This window comes from Amphibalanus amphitrite, unplaced genomic scaffold (genome assembly GCF_019059575.1).
Source record: "Amphibalanus amphitrite isolate SeventyFive unplaced genomic scaffold, NRLGWU_Aamphi_draft 000299F_arrow, whole genome shotgun sequence".
In the NCBI taxonomy this organism is placed as follows: domain Eukaryota; kingdom Metazoa; phylum Arthropoda; class Thecostraca; order Balanomorpha; family Balanidae; genus Amphibalanus; species Amphibalanus amphitrite.
Window position 1 is genome coordinate 449,130 of NW_024881794.1, and position 23,727 is coordinate 472,856.

Below are 23,727 nucleotides of genomic sequence, written 5' to 3' on the forward strand. Positions count from 1 at the left end.
ACTGGGCTGAATACGGTGGTGGCACTGTGTCTGAAGCCATTGCAACGAGCAGGTTCAGCAAACACGGGTTCTGGTCAGCGCAACTGCTGCTTTATTAGCTGCGGACACAAACTAACCAAGAGCAGGATTGATGACAGGCAAACACGGATATACACAGTTGATGAGGTCCGGCGCGCTACAGCCTTGTACACATCTCAAAACCACGTAAAACGGAACCAATCCGGCTGTCGGAGCCTCGAACGGGTCAACGAAACACGCACCTCCCACGGCCGCCGGCCAGCGCTGTGCTCCGGTCCGCCGGGACCGTACGCGATACGCGCGGTTCCCTCCTCACTTATTCTAGCAATTGATCAGCCACGCTACAACTTTGATACAGTGATCAGTAAGGTCGTTATCGCTTACTTTGTCCTTAAACACATATGGTGATACACACACAAACAGATGTTACAGTTACACTCCCAACCATGTCACAAAGTTCAGCCCCCTTGTATACAACACTACCCATCCACCAAGCGGTTTGCGTTACACAACTGTGGCGTTGCGATTTGTCCATGGTTCGTCGTCACCGCTGAGTCTGTGCCACTGGCCACACGCCACTTCACTCTCACTCTGCACGCCACGCCCGTCAACAAACTATCGGATGTCCTCTCAGACGTCACAGCGCGTTATGAAAGGGCACCTCGGTGGCACCCGTCCCGTCCAGAGCTCTCCGGTCGGCCCGGCGGCCGAGGAGTGGCCTCCGCCGCCGGTCCCGCCGGAGCCAGCCGGTGGCCGTCCGTCACTATCGTCAGAGCCGCCGTCCGGCTGCCGCCGCCTGCCGGTCGACTCCGTCCGCCGGCGCTGCCACGGCCGGAGCGCGCCGCACAGCGCCGGCAGGACGGAGCGTCGGCCCGGCGGCGGCCGGCCGCACGCAGGAGCCCGACGCCGCTCACTCGGCGCCGCCGACCGAGGGTGACGGCTGCTGGCCGGCCACGGCCGCGCGCAGCGCCGACACCTTCTGGCCCTGAGCGGCGCACGAGCGAGCCACAGAGTCGAACAGCTTCTCGATCTCGGGCGCACAGTGCACGAACTCGTGGCTCCAGAAGTCGAACGTCGGGTTCTTGATGAGCTCGATGAAGGTGATGAGCAGGCCCCACGGATGGGGACGGTTGACAATCAGTCGCTCCAGCAGCACCCTGGCCGAGAGCGGGCACGGAGAAACACGGTTAGACGCCATGAAAAGAGCGACACAAGCTAGTGAGTCTCGTTATACCTAGGCGACAGTCTTCTGGGTTGGACAATTCTAACCTCACGATTCAATTATACAACCAAAATAACCAATACTAAAAGAATCAGTGCCGGAACAAAATTAAAATCACCAGGAAGCACATTCTCTCAGACTCAGACTGGAATACCTTGTGGCTGAAGTAAACCCTATGCTGTCGCATCATTCGACAGTCAATTTAGAGGAGGTCCGACAACGAACAACGCCATCGCCTACCCGTCCCATCCCACGCCCTTACAACCCGCCGTGTGCGGCGGAGACAGCGCTACTGACCGTGTGATCTGCTCCTGGATGGCGGGCGTGTTGGCCTCGGCGAACAAGTACAGAATCAGGTGCAGGAAGTAGTTGGTGTGACTGTTGGGGTAGCGCAGCTGGTTGGCGATCGCGTTCAGGAACAGGTAGCGTCCTGCGAGACAGAACAGACAGTAAGTGCATCACAGAATGTTACGCGAAGACGACGTCACTCAAGTTAGCCGGACCGAAGCCTGTAAGCATTTTAAGATTCTCCATACACTTAGTCAACAATAACATATCCTGAAGCTAGGCACAACTACATTATAAACTGAATGTAAAACTTGTAAAACTGATAATGTAGTTGCATTTACCTTAAAGGGAGATAATGACCTTTTTCCACAAAATCTGAGTTAGGACCATTTTCTGACAAAACACAACAAGTTATAATGTAAATTAAAACCATTTTGCTCAATTCGGTACCTTGCCGCAAATATCTCAACTTGAAGTGACGTTAGCGGGGAGCGCTGAAAATGACCGTTGAATAAGTACTTTCATCACTTTTTGGTACTTGCATGTAATTTTGTAAAATGAGCGTATTCCTTACATTTGATCTTCATCACATCTAGTTAGTTAATGGTCGTCTATAGTGCCTTCAAAAGATATTCATGGTTTGGGGGTGGTTTATGTCTAAATTTACGCAACTATTTTTCCTGTTCATCATCTGACGCCATATGCTGCTATTTTAGTAGCAACGACTCAATTTTGAATCGGTCCCGCCGACTGCACAATAAAAGAAGATAGATACAACACTTTTGCAGCATCACTGAAAAACTTATGCAGTACTGTTATCAAAATTCTCATAACACCGTTCGACAAACCTGAAGTCTTTTTGAAATAAATATGCTTGTATTTTTTGCTTCAGGCTCTGACGCCATAATAATGAATTTCGTAGTCGCAATCGCAAGATTTGGCTGCGTTTCTGGCGCATGCCGTTCATTTGTGGCGCAAAATAATACCTACTTGGAAACAAAGAAGAGTAGGCACTATGTACCCCCGAATTAGAATCTAATTAATTCTAAACCGAATTAACTCTAATTCAAATTAGAATCCTTACAACCAAGCAACGACAAGGCGATAACATAAACAAAAACCCAAGCGTCGCTGTTTGAAACAAAAGCGCCATATACTGCGACTTTTTATAGAGAAGGACAACGCATTTCGGTGGGTGTTACAAGTACTGCAAGTACTGCTTCTTTTTTGCAAAAATAAAAACCTTTTTCACATACGAAAATGTGCTAGGAAATTTTCATATTTTATAGAAACTACAGTAGAAATAGTATAGATGTCGAGTAATTTTTATTTAAGAAAAAAGAAAGCTCATTATCTCCCTTTAAGTATTTACCTTAAGTATTTACCTTAAGGTAAATACTTAAGGTAAATACTAGGTAAATACAACTACATTATCAGTTTTACAAGACGCTCACCCTCTGTGTCGGTGTCGACAGCCAGGCTCTGGAAGATGTCCATGTGGCTGCTGTGCGTGATGGTCTGCTTGTTGGGCTGCAGGCCCTTGGCCTGGATGGCGGCGATCGCCTCTGTGCCGACGTACAGCACCAGAGCGTTCATCAGCTGGATGTTGTAGCGACAGCCGGGCTCGGCGCTGGCCTGCAGCGTCGAGCGCAGGTCCGTCACGAACGTGACCGGTGTGCGCGTGTTCAGGTACGTGTCCAACTCCTGGAACAGAAAAAAGTCATCGGTTACATGAGGAGATAGCTGCGCACTCCGTCAGGTTCTGATAGAATATGGTAACGTCTTTGTTAAACACGGTACGAATGCAATGGATAGTGTCGGAGGTACGATATCTCCGAAATAGCATATCATGAAAGAAATTAATCAAATTGCCAAAATAATTTAGGCAATCATCAGAGAACTGAGATCATCAGCGCACCAACCAGGGAAGTAAAATGCCCCTAGGTTTAAATTCAATCATATCATCTCATCTCATCTTCTCATCTTCGTGTGATCGGGTCAAGAGGCACGATGTCCTGTAGGGCCCGTTCTCGCCGATTTCCATAACTCCACTTAGTTCTCATATCACAAACTTTTCTCACGGACACTGCCACCAGAGCGCCCCAGACCCTCCTCCAAGCCACGCCTTCACTCACGTTCTTGAATGATGGCGGCTGGATGAGCGACGCGTAGTTGGTCTGGATCATGGGCGCCTGGCGGATCTCTGGGATCATGTCCACCTGTAGTTTGCCGGCGAACGGATCGGGCGGCGGCAGGTTGCGCGGGAACGCAGACAGAACCAGGTTCCGCATCTGGTGGGTGGGAAAGACACCGGTCAAAGGTGTGACAGCGCTCGAACGGTGCCTGAATATTGACACACGAAGTACAGCCTGGCCAGCCTGGCCAGAATGTCGGTCCACTTCCTCCTTAGAGACCTGCGTCCCATTTGTTATGTGTTGCCTGAGCGCATTTTTACTGGCTATCCTATGCTATGTAGGCAAACCAACAACACATGTAGCATCATTAAACAAGACTCTGTACATCGTTAACAAGGTGAACGAGAAGTGGCGTGATAAGGTCTCACTATTACCGTAGCCTAAAGAGAAGAAGCTCGCCTAAATTGAGCAAAACTATGACCAAGGCTAAATGAATAAATTCATAGGTGAAAGGCTGTGAAACGTAATCTAAAGTTGACAGACCCAGCCGATGTCGCCCTCAGCAGCTCACCTGGATGCAGTTGGGCGGGATGACGTCGCAGAAGTTGTAGTGGTAGTCGCAGAGGAACTCTGGGAAGTCGTGCAGCAGCACGAGCAGGACGCGCAGACAGCCGCGGTACAGAATAGTGATTGGCTTGGCCAGCTCCGCGTTACGCAGGAACGGAGACAGGAAGTTGAACAGGTCGATCAGCAGCTGTGCGTACGGACCCCAGCCCTGCCGAGAAACACGGTGTGCTGTTAGGTAAAAATGGTGCCTGCGCACTGCGCAGGCGGCGGGTCGAAGTTAAAGTGAAGCTGGGAGTTGGTGCACTTGCAATATTGCCGAAAAAATAAGACATCACATCGACTGTCAACGGTGCAGCGACCTGGCCTGCCCAGCTTCGCGCTGCCTGGTGAGCCGCGAGGGCCCGGACACGCCGATCACGTACTGCTGAGGTGCCCGTGCTTGGCCGGCGCGGGGCTCTGTACTCAGGATGGTGAGGCCGTGGCGGCCTTGATCCGCGCTACCTCAGTCACCAAGAGCCCTTGGGCTACGGCCAGCGGTGAGCCGACCCGTGGAGGCAAACATAAACAGCACCGTACCTTGTGCTGCGGCGTGACGGCCAGCATGCGTCCGATGAACACCCGGTGGGAGACAATGTCCAGCCAGGCGTAGGCGAACGCCGGCGCCTTCTCCGGGCGCAGGATGTGCAGCACATTGCAGAACGCCGTCAGAACCTGCAGCAGCGGGGAAGGAAGCTCTTAACACCTTACGTGATAAATCACGCAAAACAGAAGAATATCTCATCAACACCATTTTAGCATAAGCAAGCTCGCCATAGCCTGACTGCGAGGACTCCAAAGTTGTAACACCCCACAGCTCTCTGTCCGCGTTCTGACCTGGAAGTTGATGGCCTCGAGGACGGGGTCAGGCGCGTTCAGCTCCAGCAGCAGCATGATGAAGATCCGGTGGTAGGGCAGCTGCTGGAACTCCGTCTTGCGGATCTCGTGGTCCTGCAGCAGCACGCCGGTGACGATGCCCAGCACCTGACGGATGAACAAACCACGTCAGCTGGTGGTGAGGGTGTCGTACAAAGTGAATGACAATGGACGGAGCAACCAGAAGCGGGCACAGCGAACAGAAGGGTAGCACAGATCGACATACACATTGAAATAATTCAGAATATAACAGCGGTAGCACAGCAGCAGCGAAAAGAACGTGGGTCACCTACTTACCCCAGCTGCAATTAATACCTTTAGCCATCTAACGCACTTTCACAAACATCTCACCGACAATATTCAGTGCCGAGTCACACCGACCCATTATACCGAACCCCTCAACCAGCCCCCGGCACCACCCACTGCCACCGACCTTGTTGAGCAGGTTGATCTTGGAGACGGCGTTGGGCGACTCGCCGCTGTGTTTGACCAGCAGCGCGATCAGGCGCACGAAGGCGTCCAGCGTGCGGAAACACTTGTTGCGCACCATGGTGGGCGTCATGGCTGCCTGGTCGTTGAGCGTCCGGTAGCACATGTCCACACACATCTGAGTGGCGTGACGGAAGAACCGCGTGATCAGGTCGTCCGTCTTCAGGATGCCCTGCATGTTCATCTGAAAGGTGACGACAGGAAGAAGTATGTCATCCGTTGTTCTTTAACTTAGAGAAGAAATGCACACATCACATTGTCTTCTAAAAGCGTAAAATACGACAAGCTTAGGAAGATATGAACATTAGTCATACTCAATGGTGATGAGGAGGAGGGAGATTTGGGGTTTTGCGCACATCGACTCCACGGTAGCACATCGGCGCCCATCTATTCACACTCACGATCATTCCCATTTCCCCGCACTCAGCACCCCCAGACGCCACCCACCTGGTACACGATCTGTGAGAAGGCCTTGGTCGACTCCCGGCCGGAGGAGGGCGCGTGGTACAGCTGTACCCACTCTCTCAGCAGAAACTCGGTCTTCTCCTGCAGGCCCGGCGGGTCGTCAAAGTCACGCGCCTGAGAGATGCCCTTGTGGATGTGCGCCGTCGGGCCGCCCGGGTTTCGGTCGGCAGCGCTGAACGGCGTGTCGTGTCCGCCGCTGGAGCCGGTGCCGGTGCCAGAGCCGCCGCCGCGCACCACCTCCAGCAGGTTGGCGATGTTCTCAGAACTGCCGACAGACGGGAGGGGGGAGGCCGGGTCAGAGAAGGTTGAATGTACTCTGAACTGCGGACGTATGGCGCTCGTAGTCATAGATGGAGTGAGCGTTACGGTCCAAACTCCATAGTGAGGCGGACATACGAATCTACGAGAGTTTGGCGACGAAGTGTTACACCAAATTGTAAGTAATGGGTACCATTAGGTAGGCCATTCAATTTTCTCTAGCATCGCACCGTAGATGCAGTAAAAAGTGTTATACTTTTCAATGTCTATACCAAAGAAACATGCTATGTCATCACCGATGACGCGACATATTTCTGCTTTATTGGGGTTGGCGATGTAGTCTGTGATGCCATCGCAATGAAAATAGCCTAGTTTTGTAGAGCATCAAATTCTGATTCCATAACGACTCTCGCTAGTCCATTTTCAATTATAAATTAGCCTTTTATTGCGCTGCAAAGTCAAAAAGAAGCCCGAAATGGTGCCGACGGCGGCCGTTAACACAGTCCCCTATGGTAAACAGGTTAGTTCACATTCCGGCCGCTATGCGAGCGGCGGCGGCGCCACCTGTCCTCATGTCCGCCTTGGACCGTAACGGAGGGAGAAAAGGAGGGAGACGAAGCGAGGGAGGAGAGTCGACTCACCCCTGCTGCTGGGCCACCTTAGTCATAGCCTCGATGGTGTTGGCCAAATCGTTCTCGGTAACGATAGAATCGCGCGCGTCGATGAAGAAGACCTGAGGACAGACGAAAATGCCGAGTCAGCGAGACCTGACGACAGCTAGAGATCACAATCAGCACTTCATATTGCTTGACGGTCTGATCTATTATCAAGAGTTGGAACGAGAACTGCCTCTGCAGGCTACAGCCAGTTAATAAACATCCCCAATTCGGCTTAGCTCTCCTGGCTTTAGTTGTAGATATGCCACCATCTATTTTCTCCGTTCACCCTTCGAACCAGAGATCGGAGCGTCATGGTCCTCGTCCACCCGCGGCTGATAGCGACTGAATATTCTCACCTGCAGCAGCTGCATGGCGAGGAAGACGCTGCTGTAGTTGGCCGCCTCCACGGCCAGCGCCAGCTGGGAGTCCAGCTGCGGCAGCGAGATGAGCCGGGCGCGCACCAGCGCCTCCAGCGTGTCGCCGTTCAGACGCACGTCCCCGCGCCACTCGGCCACAGAACTGAACGGCGGTGGAGAGAAGGGATACGGGGTCAGCGGCGGATATACCGCGGATAAGGGCTCACTCAGTGGAGTGTAGTGTGACGACTGCAACATCAGCAGCTGCCTCCATCCAAGCCAATCACTCGTAATAAAAACTGAACATGACATCAAATACCTAATAGTTAACACAAACACCCCAGCACCAGATCAGAGCCGTAGTAGTTCGCCAACTTCTCGCTCAAACCTGACACGATCGCACGTCCCCCACCGCTACCACATCCCGGGGCTCACCTGGTGACGTATTTCTGGACCCACTGCGGCCCGTAGCAGCGCGGCTCCTGCAGAGCGCGCAGCACCAGCTGATGGCTGTCGCGCAGGCGCAGCGCCACCGGCTCGGCCTCGGGAGAAACCTGTGGAGACTGCTCCAGCAGGCCGTCCACCGCCTGAGGAAAGTAGACGGGAGGGTGGAGTCAGAGGCGGTCTCATTTAGCGAGGCATGGCTCTGTACTGTACAATGATAATTATAGATCGATGCTAGAGACAGGCGATTGTTAAAAGTGTGGTGAAACGTTTCCGAAAAGCAGCTTTAAACGATAAACCTATGCGTAACAAACTTGCATTGTCGTGCTTATGAAAACTTACCAAGATAGTAAATACCTCACGTAACACTCCTTAACTCAGCCACCCGGACGTGACTCGTCCCCCACTACCCCTGGCAGCCCGCTCACCAGTTTGACCAGTCGGATATGTGCGGCCACGTCCCGCGATCCGCGTGCGATGTTGACCTCCTCTGCCAGTCGGCTGAGCTGCTGGGCGGGCGCACTGGCGGCCGCCGCCGGGTGCAGCTGCTGCAGCAGGGCCTGCAGCTCCAGCGACACCTTCTCCAACAGCTGCGACAGCTCGTCACCGGGCGCCGAGAGCGGCGGCGGCGGCTGCGTGGCGCGCAGCGGCAGCGGCGGGGGAGGCTGCACGAGAGAGGAGAGAGCCGAGGTCAGAGGAGGGAGCAGTGGCGGTCACAACATTAAAATGCTGAGTATCCTGCATGAACTGAACTGATCATGAACTGATGAACTGAACAATGTTTGAACGTTTGATGGGCATTACATAACTTACCTACCACTTAGGGCAAAATATTACAATATTACAATATTACAAGCAAAACATAACACAGTATTAATTTAAAGAAACCAAAATGTCTCAAGTTAACTAGTCGACCCGGGCCACGGGAGCTGCTCATCAAAACACGTCTGGTAACATCAACTTGCCGGACGCCCTTCAAATCCCACCTTCTCATACCCAGCCTCGTCAGTGTCGAGTCATCTCTGACCTGTGCGGAGCGTGGAGGCATCTGCATCAGCTGCGGCTGGGGCGGCACGGGCGCCTCGGACGGCGCGAAGCCGGGCACGGCGCGTGTGAACTCCTCGTAGACGCTCATCTGCTGGCCGGAGAGGGGCTGCAGCCGGATCGGCTCGGGCATGCGCGCCTCCTGGTAGCTGGCCACCGAGGGGTCGCAGTAGCGGCGGCCCTCGGCGCGCGCCATCTTACGCAGCTCAAACTCCTGCGAGTAAAGCACAGACAGTGAATAAAACAAATGATAAGATCATGAACCAAACGACAAAATATATCCACTTCTGGTTGCGCCTACCCTGGCACTATGAATCATAGAAATCCCGCGAAAATCATCCCTAATACGAGCAGGATTCATCAGAAGATTCCTGTTATACCTACAATGATTGGACTCCCTCAAGCACACAGCCAGCTTGATATGTATATCATTCACCCTCCAACCTTTGTGTGGCCTCTAGCCGCACAGACAGCATACATTACAGGTTCCACGCGACCACCCGCCGACCTCAGCACCACGACTTACCGCCGCCAGTCGCTTGTCGATCTCGAGGATGGACTTTTCGATGGCCGTCTTCTGGATGAAGCAGCAGGCGAGCTCCACGTTATCGGCCGCCACCATGTTGGCCGTCTGCTCGATAAACTCCTTCTGCTGCGGGGTGGCCGACTGGGGGACGGAGGGTAGCGGAAGGGTCAGTGAATGTCGTCCGGTAAGTGAGGGGATATCACACACCAGTATCCCGGCTAGGACGTGGTATGGTCGGACCGGGGCAATAGAATACACACAGCTCATTACTGGAAGATAACTGCCGAATTACGGGTCTAACTATGGGCTTACGCTGCCAAACAAATTTTCTGCAACCCCCACCCTTCACTGATGTTAGTTGTCGGACTTTCGTCCCCGTCTTGAGTTGAGATGTTTTAACATCTCAACTCAAGACGGGGACGAAAGTCCGACAACTAACATCAGTGATACCCCACCCTTCACAGCCTAAGCAGTCTTCCAGCCCACTGACCCGCACGATGGACAGCATGGAGGCCCGGATGTTGCTGTTGATGGACCCCCCCGCGGCTGCCGCCCCACTGACCCGCACGATGGACAGCATGGAGGCCCGGATGTTGCTGTTGGTAGACACTCCCCCCGCGGCTGCCGCCCCACTGACCCGCACGATGGACAGCATGGAGGCCCGGATGTTGCTGTTGGTAGACACTCCCCCCGCGGCTGCCGCGCTACTGACCCGCACGATGGACAGCATGGAGGCCCTGATGTTGCTGCTGATGGACAGCGTCAGGTGGTCCCGGCAGTTGATGAGCGTCAGGCCCGCTGTCAGGCTCATCACCAGCTGGTGGGCCGCCGTGCGCATCTTCAGGTCGTCACCGTCCATAGAGAAATCCTTCTTGACCAGCTGTTCGGCTGTGCTCACAGCCAGCTGACGGGTAGACAGATCGTGTGGGTTTATTAGTGGGGTCGGGGACAAACGACGGAACCATTTACATGTAACATAATGTGCCGTTGTCAAGATGACACCCAACGCAATCACTTCCCTCTGCAACGTCCTACCATTTGAAAAAGGAGGCGATTCACATCCAAGCGCGACTCTAGCGGTCTGTTCGCCCGTCGAGGTTACCTTGCAGTTTCTCTCGACGGCTCTGGGCAGCCAGTCCTGGACGGTGCGCTCCACAGCCTCAGCTTGTTTTCGACCCCACACCTCACACTCACCTTGCAGTTTCTCTCGACAGCTCTGGGCAGCCAGTCCTGGACGGTGCGCTCCACGGCCGGCAGCACAATCTGCCTCATCGCCGGGTGCGTCTGGAACAGCGGCAGCTGAAACAAGAGCGCCGGTCACAGGTCAGAGCAGTCACTTCGGAGGAGGCCAGAGATTATTCCAGTAGAATGACTCGATCACAAAACCACAAAAGGTGCATCACGTGTTACACTGATCTCAGCAAATGTAAAAAAAAAACGACGGTAAAATCAAGCAAAAGGGCATCTGAAGACGCGATGCAGAACAAAATAATTCAAAACGCTCCCTCTTTCCCATGGCAGCGTCCGTAAGTCAGGCCCATGCCCCCGACCGTCCCAGTCCCCTCCAAATGCGTACCGCGGGGTTGATGGTGATGTGCGCCGCCAGGCCCGCGATGCTGCTCGTGTTGATGTCCCCGACAGTGAAGCGCGGCGCGGCGGCCGTCGGCGGCAGCTCGGGACCGCCCGATGTGGTCGTGTCCTCCCCGCTCCCACCGGCGGCCGACAGCTGCGGCGGCGGCGCGGCCGGCGGCGGCACCGAGGGCGCAGTCGGCGGCGGCGCGGTGGGCGGCGGCAGCGCCGGTACGGGCGTCGGCGCCGGCACCGGCCGCTTCAGCTGGATGGGCAGCCGCTGCAGCCGCTGCGGGTCGTGCAGCCAGTCGGTCGGCTTCAGCTCCTGCGGGTGGGGGCGGAGGAGTCAGAGTCCGTCAGTGGATGCGGGGAGTCACCAGCAAAGTCGGCGAATACGCAGATTCGAGCATCGGGCGACAAACATGGACGGAGAGTTTCTCTGCTGAAAATGACGTTGAGTTTTCAAAATGCTTGGGCTTTGAAATGCAGAGGTCAACCGTGATCCTCAGAGTTTCATTATGAATCGACTGCAACAACAGTTGTTGAGATCATTAACCAAAAACGAAGCCTGAATTTCCCTATCACCCAACTCACGTTGACGTCGAGCGAAAGCGTCTTGCAGAGTACCTCCACCTCGAACTTGAGGTTGAGCTTGAGGTCGCGCTCCTGGTGCAGCTCCGCCAGTAGGTTCATGATGCCCATCGTCCACGGGTTGGGCGGCTTGAAGATCTGAGCACGGAACCAGAAGGGTACGATCAGACATGGATAATGGATAACAAGAAAGTCGGCCGAGGGTCTACTACACAAAACAGACGTCTAACTGGAGATATACTCGTATAGGGTAAGTTGAACAATAACCGCAAGTAGCCATGAACAATAGAACATCCTATCTCGACTCCTTCCGAAGACTCGCACTACTCTGTGGGGTTATTCTCACCCTGCAATATTTTGGATGTGGCTAACGTCCCTCTCACCTTGGACTTGGCGCACGACTCGAGAACCTTGGCGACGAACGGGACGATGTAGAGCAGCTCGTGCATTCCCAGGTGGTAGGCCTCGACGACCAGAGCCTTCAGGTCCAGGTCCACCTGTGGACGCACAGAGACGGTCAGACGAAGAAATAAAGCGGAATAGAGAAAAACACAAGCGATATCAGACCAGTACAATCGCCACTGTAAAAAGATCGTCCGTAGGACGACTAGAAATAGAAAGTGCATGAAAATGTCAACACTATGTGGTATAGGATTGCCATGAAACCCTAGCTTTCACACACAGACTTTACGTCGGAACTGACCTGAAGGATGGGCTTGCTCTTGGCGATGGTCATGAGTCCCAGCCAGTGACCCAGGTTCTTCAAGATCGTGCGGTCGCTGAACTTCTCCACGCCCTTGTCGGCACGCAGCAGTACCTGCCGGGAAAATGGATAATTGTGAGGCTCAGATATAACATCACGTGATCACAAACATAGTATTCGTCATGAATTGAGAGGTGAACCGATGTCTAATGTCATGATGGTGATGGATTGGGGTTTTTGGGCGCCCGGACATGTCTAATGTCAGTTTGCGCCGATGTATCATGCACATCGCACAATACAGGGTGGACCAAAAAGGATGGAAACATTTTGAACTCGCATAAAACATGCATTATTGCATGCATGTGACTGAAAATGGTACCAAACGAGGGTACATTTCGTGGAAATTCATAACGGCATCACTCTCATCTGCTTTCTCTCGTTTTCAGTCTCTCACAGGAAATGTTCGAAGAGACCACCTTCGCGAGACAGGCACAGAGCGGCCGGTCTGGTGGCTGACGCGATAGCCCGACCACACATGTTCGCTGGTATGGCTCACACAGTCTTGGTGATCGCTCTCTTCAGGTCACAGAGACCTTCCTTGTAGACCTGGCCCTTGAGATAAGATGATAAAGAAGTCACTGTACAGCAGCAAGGTCACCGAAATGGTGTGCCCTCAGCGGAAAAGGAATCGTGGGTCCACTTTGGTTCGAGGAAGGGAGCGGCGACACCGTGACCGTCAATCAACAGCGCATACCAGGCGGCGCTGAGGAAGTTCTGAGTGCGAGTCCAAACGAAGCATGGCAGCCTCATTATAGACCTTATGTGGTTCCAGCAAGACGGTACGACTCCTCACATCGCAAAAACAACGCCCAAGACGCCCAAGTGCATCGAAAACAACTTCGGTGACCGGCTGATATCCCGCGGTGCCAGTCGGAACTGGCCTACCTGCTCATCCGACCTGACTCCTATGGATGTTTTACTGTGGGGTCATCTCAAGGGCCAGGTCTACAAGGAAGGTCCAGAAAGCCTCTGAACTGAAGAGAGCGATCAGCAAGGCTGTGTGAGCCATACAAGCGGGCTATGCGTGTCAGCAGCCAGGCTGGTCGCTCTGTGCCTGTCTCGCGAAGGTGGTCACTTCGAACATCTGCTGTGAGAGACTGAAAACGAGAGAAAGCGTATGAGAGTGATGCCATTATGAATTTCCACGAAATGTACTCTTGTTTGGTATCATTCCCAGTCACATGCATGCAATGATACATGTTTTATACGAGTTTAAAATGTTTCCATCCTTTTTGGTCCACCCTGTATAAGTAAGTTAAAAAGATGACCAATCATCTATAGCTACCATCCCGTCAACCCTACTCCAAAAACAGCCGAGCCCGCACAAACATTCCAGCTGATCTTCCTCTAGCACCGAACACCCCTTCCGAACGCCAGCTCCCATCGCCCGCCGCCCTCACTGACCTGGATGTTCCTATGCACCTCCCTGACGACCGTATCGATCAGTTCGGCACGCTTGGTGGCGTCCACAAAGTTGGCGTAGAGCGTGTGGAAGTTGGGCTCGATGCTGAGCCGGCGAACTACCACGTACTGAGAGAACCACGGCCAGTGCTCCTTGGTGATGATGTCCAGGAGCTCCTCACACTGAAAAACGGGGGAGGGGGGGGGGGGGGTGAGCGTTTGATGGCGATGAAGACAGCGCAGAGAATGCTACGACGTGAAATAAATAAGCTTCGTGAAGGTCAATAGTGCTCAGTTTAATCGTCAAACATTGTTATGCCGTCACGTTAAAGTGACGCCATCCCTCAGGCCACACTGAAGAAGCCCATCAGCCTCGGTAGCGTCACATCACCCACCTTCTGCTGCAGGTTGAGCTGGCTGAGGTTGTTGAAGATGAAGCCGACCTTGTCCTGGACGGCCTCCACTGGTATGGGCACGTCGGGCAGCGCGCTCAGCAGCGTCTCGATGTTGGTCGTGTTGGCGATCGAGGGTCTCCCGGAGACGAGCGGCGCCGCGCTGCTGGCCACTGAGGACGGCCGCGGTGCCGGAGTGGACGAGGCGGGCGGCGTGGGCGCCGCACTGCCGCTGCTGCCCGAGCCGGAGACCAGCGCCTGCAGGTGCGGCGGCAGCACCGGACCCTCGGGACGGTTCAGCGGCTCCTGGGAGCGCATCCCGCAGTCGATGTACTGCAGAGAGAATGGAGGAACGATATTCGTCAGACGAGTAAATTACGGGAGTAAAACACAAACTGGGATGTCGAGGATTATAAACGCAGCATCAAAAAAGATAACACAGGCCCATCTAGGAATGAGATACAACAGCTACAGCTTAAGTACTAAAGCAATGATAACATAGTTCGTTTTCAGCGAAATGTTGAATAATCCCCCCCCCCCCCCCTGATGTAAGGTCTCCCACAAGGCGTCATAAAGCCTCACAGTACCAGTGAACTATCCCGGATTCCCGACCGGACCTCCTGCAGCTCTCTGGCACCTAGAAGCAGCCCAGTTCACCCACAACTTCATCAGTCTGCTCGCTTCCCTTCGGCCTTGACCCATTCTCCTCTCACATCTTATGCTCCCTCACCAAGTCCTGCAGACCTCCCACGTCCACCACCGTCCCTCGCCACTCACGTCCACCAGGTGCCTGGGAAACTGTCCGAAGTGCTCCACCGTGGCCAGGTGCTGGCAGTACTGCGGGTACTCGCGCAGACGGTGCTTGAATCGGTCCAGCGCCACGATGCCGAAGTTGTACATGTTTGAGCCGGGCTTCTTTTTGACGGCGTCTAGCACGTAGCGCAGTGCCAGACCCAGGCCCATGTAGCTGGAACGAAACGGCGGCGTGAGTGATGGGTGTGCGTGGGGCTAGTGGGAGAAAGCCGGTCGGGACTGCAAGAGTCTGAACTCCTGCACACTTATCCGACGCAGCATGACAGATGACAGTAAATGTGATGATAGGTCATGTAAACATCGCATGATTGAGACCAAGTGGATGGGGCAATAGAAAACTGACACTCTGCCATTCACTGATAAAAATAACATCATTGAATGTCGGTGACGTTTCATGGGGCAAAGTTTTAGTACGAAGACCTTTCCACGATTACACCGGTCTAGTACAATGACATCCGTTTTGGGGTTACAGACTGACCCCACTTTACCGAAGTACACATTCACCGGCCGTCGATACACCGATGTACGAGTATCGCCGAACGATTTCAGGCCTAATCACCCGAGTATCATCAATACCAAACCCTTCTCATCAACCGCACCGGCTGCACGCTATGCACGGATCGACCGCCGCCGCCCATGACTCGGGCTATGAGGGGACCGCTGACTTGCAGGGCGCAGGGCGCAAACATGATCCACCCCGGCTGCTACGTCAACACGCAGCGTGTGGCTGATACCGTAAGCCTGGATCGTGTCAGAACACGTCTGAGCACACACCACGCTATGACACCACAGTGACTCAGAGGGGCTCGACATTGTGAGAGGGTGTAGATGGTAAAACAAGCTTCGGCCGGAAAGGTCCGAGACTCTGTTTGAATGAATAGCTCCACTTGGCACTATAATTTTACCCCGACAGAAATTGCGCGCATAAATTAGTCACCAAATGAAGGAGCGAAATACGAACAAGGAAATATCGATGCTGTGCGCAAACCTCATAAATCTTATCTTTTCATTGATTTGACCACGCCATGAGAATAAAAATCGAAGACGGATAGTCACACGAGAATAACACGCCTGTAAACGCATCTCGCCTAGCCGCCTGCACTACATCACACTGACCCCGCCACGTAACTCCCATCCACTCACTTTGTGACCAGATTGTGCTCGATGATGCCGCCGAACAGCTGGGCTGTGATGTACAACTCTTTGTCCGGGTACTGCGGGAAAAACTTGTACTCGTCCATCAGACTCCGCAGCATGCAGGCAAACACCTCCTGCGAACGAACACGGCTCGTCGTTAGCGCTGGTGTGATACACACTACGTAAACGCTGCAAATGAACACAGTGTGTCATCAGAAATGCAGCATATAACAGGCAGACGCTGCGAATGAACACGGTGCGTCATTGCCCCGTCGGCGTCAGCAAACAACTGACATGGCGGTGTGTCGTTCGTTGGTATCACGTGGTCATCTCATCCATGACGTGGTATCGCGGTGTTTGGAAACAGCTGGCGCCGCGTAGCGGTACCTCCAGGTGGGGAGACGGGGGAGGGACAAGGGGGGGGGGGGGTTCGGCGCTTCCGGTCGACCTTGGGTCCACAGATCCCTGTCATTAACGGAAACCGTGGCAGGGAAAGGTGTGTCATGTGTGCCAGCCACGTGGGCACTGGGGCAGCCCGCAGCGCCCCTCCCCCCACCTCCCCAGATAGCGGGACAGACCACGTGTTCCGAATAATCGGGAGGGGGAGGGGTAAACACGTGGTGACAGGGATAACGGCTCATCCCGGTGGGATCGATCTTTAACCCGAGACCACCCGCTACGATAGGGCATGAGAGGGTTAGTTATCCTACCTGAGAGGGTCGCCGCTCCGAGTCCGACCCGACCCCCGGCACCGCAGTCCCACGCCGACTGACCGACCGGCCCGTCCCCGCCCCACCCCACCCCTCCCAGACGGCCGGCCACGCTACACCGGAACCGGTGCACCGTGGGGACTTTAGCGATCCTAGCACGATATAAGTGACAAATATGAGTATTTTGATTTCCACTTTCTTTATATCCTTTCTACGCAGAATTGTCCAGTGTATCCGAATCCGACCTTAAATCGCTTTAAAAATGATGACTTAAACATCAAAATATGTCACAAAGTGAAGGGTTGCGCTGACTAGCACCGTGCTCCTAGGATAAGGCGAAAAATTACATGACAACGAAACGCCTGCTCAATCGTTTCATCAAGCACCAATTCTATGTTGCGACATGTTTTTATAATCTGTATTCAATGAGGAATATGAGCATATGCATGAAAAGTTCGAAAAATAATCTAAAGGTATGATTTTTGAATGAAATACGAAAAATGTTATTATGCCACTTGTCTCGGAGATTTGACTCGGCAAATCATAGCCTTACAAAGTTTGATACGCGGTGGTAAGTGTGGAAACACATATCAAAATATTCTCCCATAAATTCTGCATTGGAATCAACTCTTATCTTTTGCCCAATTTTGCCCAAACAGCTACTACGAGACATCAAAGCAGAAGATGTCGCGCGGCTCTCAGCGCTCCGCCGCGCTGCCCGGCGCCGCGGCGGTCAGCTGACTGCGGTCGCAGGAGTAATGTCGTGCTAGGAGGGGCAAGGTCCCCACAGTGCGGTGGCGAGCGGACAGCGCCGGTCCACTGGGACACAGCTCGATATGCAGGGGCGGCAGTGTGATCGTTGGGAAGGCTGTGACAAACGCGCTGACGGTACCAAGGGGAGCCGGGTGACTCATTTTTCAGTGTGCAGTTTGTGACTGTTTGGAGGCAGGTAAGCACATGACTGGACGATACCTACCCAAAGGGAAAGGCACGTCATGATAGCCTCCTTTCGGAAACAAAGCGATACAAATAATGATATGCGTTTGTTTTAGCAATTCGGCTTCCAAATACCGCCATTCAGTTGACTGTAATTTATAAATATTTCCGATTTAATTTCTCCCCGCAAGCTCCCCACAGTTATGACGAAGTTAAGTTGCAGAAAGCTGTTGCGATGATATTCGCCGCGACACAACCATAGCCGTCAGAGTTTCGCCATTCAGTTTGCGGTGCTCCTCGACAACGCTGCCGCTAGCGTATGGTGCGACATGACGCTTAACATTTTTGTTGCACTAATATTAACAGTGATCGACCTTTACAGCAAATATTTGAATAAACTTATGCATTATACCTCCGCTCAGGCTGGCCGCGACAGTTCCAAAACAGTTGTCGCCATAGCAACCGTCACATTTTTACGACTGCGTAGTACACCACAGTAGAGGTGGCAAAAGATGAAAATTTTGGGAACCAGACTCGAACCATACCCGGCTGGACAATTCTGGAACCAGTCGGACCCGGTCTTAGTTGGAATCGGAACCAGTTGGACCCGTTCCCCAAAAGTCAATTAATACAAACTACTTGTAGGTATCATTAGTTGCATCATGTAAAACAGCCTATTTCCCACTGGGAATACTCATGAGATACTGTGTGCAAAGAAACATTCACTTCATATTTTGCGAAAATGTGTAGTGTGCAAGATGTATAGTTAATGGTAGGACCCGGTTGGACCCGTCACAGAAAAGTTCCAGGAACCGGTCTGGACTCATATGGGTCCAGACTGGTTCTTTGGACCGGGTCCTCGGGTCCACATTTTGCCACCTCTACCCCACAGCGACAATAACTTCGTTCGCTAATGCATTGAAGCAGGGAATACCTCTCCAGTTTAGCATGTCAATGCAAGGTATCGAAGAAAACGTGACTGTTTATCACGGTGTCTGTTATCAGACCCAGGTTATCAGACCCAGCTGGAATCAAGCCACGCAGACCCAGCTGGAATAAAATGATGTGCCACTGGCACATGGCAATCAGAATTGACCCGCTGTGTTTACAGTGGGTAGAATATACAAACTGAGGTTTGCGGATAAGACATATTTTGCGTTTGTTTTTCCGAGTTACAACATAGTTTCCATCCGTCAACACCAAACGAGTCGGAAAGGCGGTATGTATCGGAGGAAAACCTCGAACAATGCCGGTGTTACGCGTCGTGGTCATTTTATCCGCTAGCATTGACGTGCATTGCAAACAATCACGAGGAAAATAATGTCAAGCTAATGGTCAATATTGCTTAGCCAGGAAAGCGACTCCGCTGAAAGTTCACTAGGTACACAATCAAACAGAAAGTCATGCTACGGTGCGAATCAAAATTCATAATCGCTTCGGAGGTTACGCATTGTCCTAAGAAGTAGGCTCCTTCTCTAGATAAGACCCTAGTCTGACCACCCCTTTCCCCTACCCTCGCCCGCCATTTCACCCCCTGACCACTCACCCGTTCATGTTGCACGTTGCTGTCTTGGAATCGTTTGAGCATGTCGAGCACCTCCTCGATGGAGAGCGTCGGATGGGGCGGGTGGTTGTAGATGCGCTGGAAGTTGCTGTTGGCTTCCTCCTCCACCTCCTTGGATAGGGCCCCTGCTGACTCGTTGGGGAACGGAGACACGTCGGCTGCAGGACGGAGGTGAGACAGAACACAGGGCGGTTACGAGCGGGCAACGATCGGGATGCAGCTGTAAAAGAGGATGGAGCGCTGCGAGGGACTGCAAGTGATGGCAGGAATAACGCTGGATAAACCGCATCAAAGCATTATGTTATGGTGGATGGCACATTTATTGGACAGAGATCAGGTACCTATAGGAGATAGGAAATTCGTTATGTAAGAGAACATGGGAGAAAGCGTCATACGAGATCTCACAGATAAGCCAAGAAATGCATCAGAGCTTCATGGACAGGAAACAGGGAGAAAGTGACCAGTGAACTAAAGGCCATATGGATGGCACAGCACCAGCCCGCCGCGGCGCCACACCCACACTCGGCCCGTCTAGCCGCCGGTCTGCCGGCCGGCCACTGGTGTTTCCCACCGCACACAGCCAGCTGGTGTGGACAGCACACAGGTGGCGCTATCCCACCCTGTCCGGGACACAACACCGGCCGAGCCACAGACCGATACCGGGCAGAGATAACGTTACTGACGCGGACGGCCGCAGACGGAGCGACTCCCCGGCATAAACAGCTGGTGATGGGTTACGGCGTTAAATTGTAACAGCAAATCGCGCAATCAACCTAAGGATAGTAAGCCGCCAAATTACTACAAATCACACCAATGCAACGAGGTCTAAATTCTCGCAATCACGAAAATCTCGAACGGCATCGTGTGATGTTAAAATTAAGTAACAGTTAAAAATTAAACTTGGAACAATTTCCTGTCTGGTCGATATTTACTAGTTTTCAAACGTATGACTCTGTGCGTATCAACCCCTCCCCGAACCGAGCCACCACGTATCTCAGACGCCCTCCCCGTCCCCCGTCTCCTTCTCGTCCGCCCACTGACCGTGAGACACGGTCCTCGATGCGCCGTGTAGCGCGGCAGCTGCGTGTTGGGCGGTGCTCGGGCCGGCCCCTGCTCCTCCGCCGCCCGGTCCGAACAGGCCAGAGATGGCCGGCGGGGTCAGCGAGGCCAGCAGAGACGCCTGGGCGGCACTGCGCGCACCTCCCACGGCCGCCGCCGAGCCGGCTGCGGAGCCTGGAGGGACAGAGACGACGGGGCATTGTCAGCACGCTGAACTGTCGATGTAGAAGATAGGTAATAAACCCATTAGCACGGTAAAAAATGTGAGCATCAAATGTGTTCAACTACTTAACATACGAGAAAATAAATTTTATTGTTAGGGCTCACCAACTCGGACTTTGAATATCTCATGAGTCGAAAATCCATTGTTACGAAACAATGATATTTGAGAACTGTGATGACAGGAATTCCGGTTTCAGACCAGGGGCCATCTGCAACGTCTACAATGCGAGAGAAACGTAGATCAATTAAGAGTTGCGTGTGATTCCAGTCTTACCTTGCAGCGAGAAGGGCGAGCTGAGTCCGAGTCCGGCGCTGGGCGTGGAGGCGCCCGGGGTGCTGGCCGCCGGTCCGCCCAGCCCCAGGCCGGAGATGGTGGCCGTCAGACCGCCCACCAGCGAGTCGCCGCCGGCAGACGACGGGAACAGCTGCGGCGGGGCGACAGAGGGGCAGAGGTTAAGTCAAAATCACGCAGACATAATGTCATCAGAAGGCTGCCGCAGTCTCAAACGGAGAGCTGTAAAAGGCTAAAACGGTTCACTGCGCTTCGTCTGACCGCCGTGTATATTCAGAGCTGCATCTGAAAATAATGAACAGAATAGCAGTCACCACAGTTTTCGCGGCTTCCTCTCCCTCAAGTCTGCCGCCCTGTTCGCGGCGCCCACTAACCTGACTGCCGAGCGGCCCGGCGCCGAACGGGCTCGGGTCGGGCGGACGGGGCGGCCCGGCCGGCGGCGGACGCGCCACGCCCGGCGGCGGCGGCCGCTGTCTGCCCAGCTGCAGCAGCTGGCTGGCGTTACCCATCATCGTCAGGATGGCCTCGCTGAGCTCGTGGCCCACGCCGGCAGAGTTGACGCGCGCGTGCAGCACGCTGAGTACGGTGGTGACCAGGTCAGCCGGCAGCGGCGCCTTGGGGGGCAGCTCCAGCTCCGACGGCGGGCCGCCAGACAGCTGCGGCACGCGGCGCTGCAGGACGGGGGAGGGAGATGTCAGCTGCCGATACTACGGAGTTCGGGACTATAATAGACGTGCCAGTGGAGACACTTTTAAATCATAATAACCTCACAGCATATCAAGTGAATTGGCGATCAGTACCAAAATCATCATCCTACAACAACAACAATTTAGACAATTCTAATCATTTCAACCAAGTGTTACAATAATAATCCGGAAAGCATCCAACATCGAGTCAACCCAGTCACATCGAGTTGGTTCCTACCTGCAGGAACTTGACAGTGGCAGCGATGAACGGCTCTCCGTGCTCGTGTATTTTGTCCGAGAGCCACTTGTCCAGTTTGAGGTACTCGCGGCGCGAGGCCAGACAGGCGAGATCGATCACAAATGGCAGTGCCTGGTAGCTGAGTAGCAGCGACAGCGCCTGGCAGAGAGGGAGGCGGCGCCGTTAGTGTTTATGAATCAACCGTCCATGAGGATGATAAAGTCGTGGTGCGTCGCTGTTAACCAACTTCAATTGTCTATAACGTCTGGAATAGCACCTTAAACGAGTTATATGAGCGTTGTACGTCACCAATTAATTTGGAAAGCTAGTCAGTGCAAAGTACCGAATACATTCCCCCTTCAACCCGTTTCCCTACACACCTTGAGGTCCTGGGCCACGTCGAGTATGCGCGAGAGGCGCCCCTGGTCGTTCTCGGCCTGGCGGTACCACTCTGCCATCGTATGCATCAGCATGGTGCGCACTCCGCTGGTGTTTGTGGCCGTGTGCCAGGCCTGGTGCAGCACCGCCGCGCTGTTCGGGTGGTGGCCGTCTGCCGGGGCAGGGGACATCGTCAGATATGAAATACGGCAAACACGTGATACCACCCGGCGCGGCAGGGGCATGTGACTCTGTGGCAGACGATTGAGCTGGTTACGCACTTCTCAATAACGGATTATATGGGACTTGCAACTTAATTATCGAGAACGATAATAAGACATCGTTTATGCGGAAGAAAACGCTAAGTACCCACAGAAGACCTGCCCGATACTTTGCATCTTGAAACCCAACACAAAGTTCCCATCACCGCGGGTGCCATCAAATTCCAGCCGGCCGACCGTCAACTCACTGAGGAACACGACGAAGAGGCTGGAGAGCAGCTCCTGCGCCAGGTGGGAGCTGCTGCCGGCCGCCAGCAGGTTCAGTGCCAGGATGTCGGGTCCGTGCTGCAGCGGGTACTTGAGCAGCTCCTGCACAAAGCAGGTGTGCCCGCTCTCGGCCAGGTGGAGCAGCAGCTGCATCAGCTCCGTGCAACGCCTGCGGCAGAGGACAGGGGCGGGTTACAGCTGAGGACGGAATGGTAAGGGCAAAAAGTGACCACCCCACCTTCTTCTTAAAACACCTTCATAAGAAGACGTGGTTATCAACTGGTCAGTGAGATAAAAGCGACAATGCAAAATGACGTCCTCCATGCGGTCCTCCAGCGTTAACGCACCATGTGTTGAGCTCCTTGTTGTCCTTTTCGGGCGGCACCTTGAGCTGCGACACGTCCACCATGTAGCACTGGTAGTCGGCCAGACAGAACACGTCCGGGTTCTTCAGGATCTGGTCAATGTACGACAGCTGCCGGACAAAGGCGAGCAAAGTTAGAGATGAGAGCGCCAAGAAGTGAGTACATGAGCGAGCGAGACCAATGATTATTGCTAAATTAGTGAAGGTAAAGTTACAATCTCCAAAGTATGCCTAGCCGCTATTCACTTTCACTTTCACGTTTCAAGTAGACAAGATGATTTATTATCGGGCACTTCCACTCATCGGGCTATCGGGCGCACGAAATTTCCACTCAACACGTCAAAGCCGTAACCTTTCGACTTTCGAGCGTCATCCTCTCTCCTCTCCTTCTCTGCTCTCTATGCCTTGGGCGAATAGTGACTCCACCGTTAGCGGGCCCTAAGACACAAATAAACAAACAAAGTAACAAACATCGACCGCTCTCACCTGGCTGTCGGCGTTCTTCCAGACCCGGTAGAGCACCTGGACGGGGAACGAGTCGGCGCCGACCCCCTGCAGCTGGAGGCCCAGCTGGAGCGCCTGTGTGATCAGACGCAGCGCCGTGCGGTCCTTCACCTGGAAGCCCGGGTGGTCCAGGTGGTACACCACCTCCTTCCACTGCAGCGCAGGAGTCTGACGAGAGAAAACGAGGTTAACGTGGGTGTGGGGGTGAGGGGGATCTCTACTCGTATCTACACAAAT

General features: G+C 53.7%; 1 protein-coding gene across 5 annotated transcripts in view; it reads right to left on the reverse strand.

Moving 5' to 3' along the window:
* Window positions 1–68: 68 nt before the first annotated feature.
* The window catches only part of LOC122387831 (CCR4-NOT transcription complex subunit 1-like), a 30,922-nt gene continuing 7,263 nt past the window's right edge, over window positions 69–23,727 (reverse strand). Inside the window, exons 4-38 of one of the 5 annotated variants that reach the window (XM_043378376.1) lie at window positions 23,473–23,658; window positions 22,970–23,097; window positions 22,604–22,791; window positions 22,137–22,306; window positions 21,757–21,915; window positions 21,207–21,503; window positions 20,815–20,965; window positions 20,301–20,492; window positions 19,242–19,417; window positions 16,056–16,183; window positions 14,877–15,066; window positions 14,103–14,432; window positions 13,711–13,890; window positions 12,247–12,360; window positions 11,927–12,040; window positions 11,547–11,681; window positions 10,960–11,277; window positions 10,635–10,682; window positions 10,486–10,542; window positions 10,096–10,287; window positions 9,384–9,524; window positions 8,841–9,071; window positions 8,242–8,478; window positions 7,805–7,956; window positions 7,370–7,532; window positions 6,996–7,087; window positions 6,079–6,361; window positions 5,576–5,815; window positions 5,104–5,250; window positions 4,807–4,941; window positions 4,235–4,438; window positions 3,664–3,819; window positions 2,983–3,232; window positions 1,538–1,670; window positions 69–1,175 (exon numbers count right to left, since the gene is read on the reverse strand). In XM_043378376.1, coding sequence (XP_043234311.1) covers window positions 929–1,175; window positions 1,538–1,670; window positions 2,983–3,232; window positions 3,664–3,819; window positions 4,235–4,438; window positions 4,807–4,941; window positions 5,104–5,250; window positions 5,576–5,815; window positions 6,079–6,361; window positions 6,996–7,087; window positions 7,370–7,532; window positions 7,805–7,956; window positions 8,242–8,478; window positions 8,841–9,071; window positions 9,384–9,524; window positions 10,096–10,287; window positions 10,486–10,542; window positions 10,635–10,682; window positions 10,960–11,277; window positions 11,547–11,681; window positions 11,927–12,040; window positions 12,247–12,360; window positions 13,711–13,890; window positions 14,103–14,432; window positions 14,877–15,066; window positions 16,056–16,183; window positions 19,242–19,417; window positions 20,301–20,492; window positions 20,815–20,965; window positions 21,207–21,503; window positions 21,757–21,915; window positions 22,137–22,306; window positions 22,604–22,791; window positions 22,970–23,097; window positions 23,473–23,658 — 6,264 coding nt within the window. In that variant the 3' untranslated portion in view covers window positions 69–928. Of the gene's footprint in view, window positions 1,176–1,537; window positions 1,671–2,982; window positions 3,233–3,663; window positions 3,820–4,234; window positions 4,439–4,806; window positions 4,942–5,103; window positions 5,251–5,575; window positions 5,816–6,078; window positions 6,362–6,995; window positions 7,088–7,369; window positions 7,533–7,804; window positions 7,957–8,241; window positions 8,479–8,840; window positions 9,072–9,383; window positions 9,525–10,095; window positions 10,288–10,485; window positions 10,543–10,577; window positions 10,683–10,959; window positions 11,278–11,546; window positions 11,682–11,926; window positions 12,041–12,246; window positions 12,361–13,710; window positions 13,891–14,102; window positions 14,433–14,876; window positions 15,067–16,055; window positions 16,184–19,241; window positions 19,418–20,300; window positions 20,493–20,814; window positions 20,966–21,206; window positions 21,504–21,756; window positions 21,916–22,136; window positions 22,307–22,603; window positions 22,792–22,969; window positions 23,098–23,472; window positions 23,659–23,727 lie in introns of all 5 variants that reach the window. The other 4 variants (XM_043378375.1, XM_043378377.1, XM_043378378.1 and 1 more) reach the window with 4 other exon arrangements.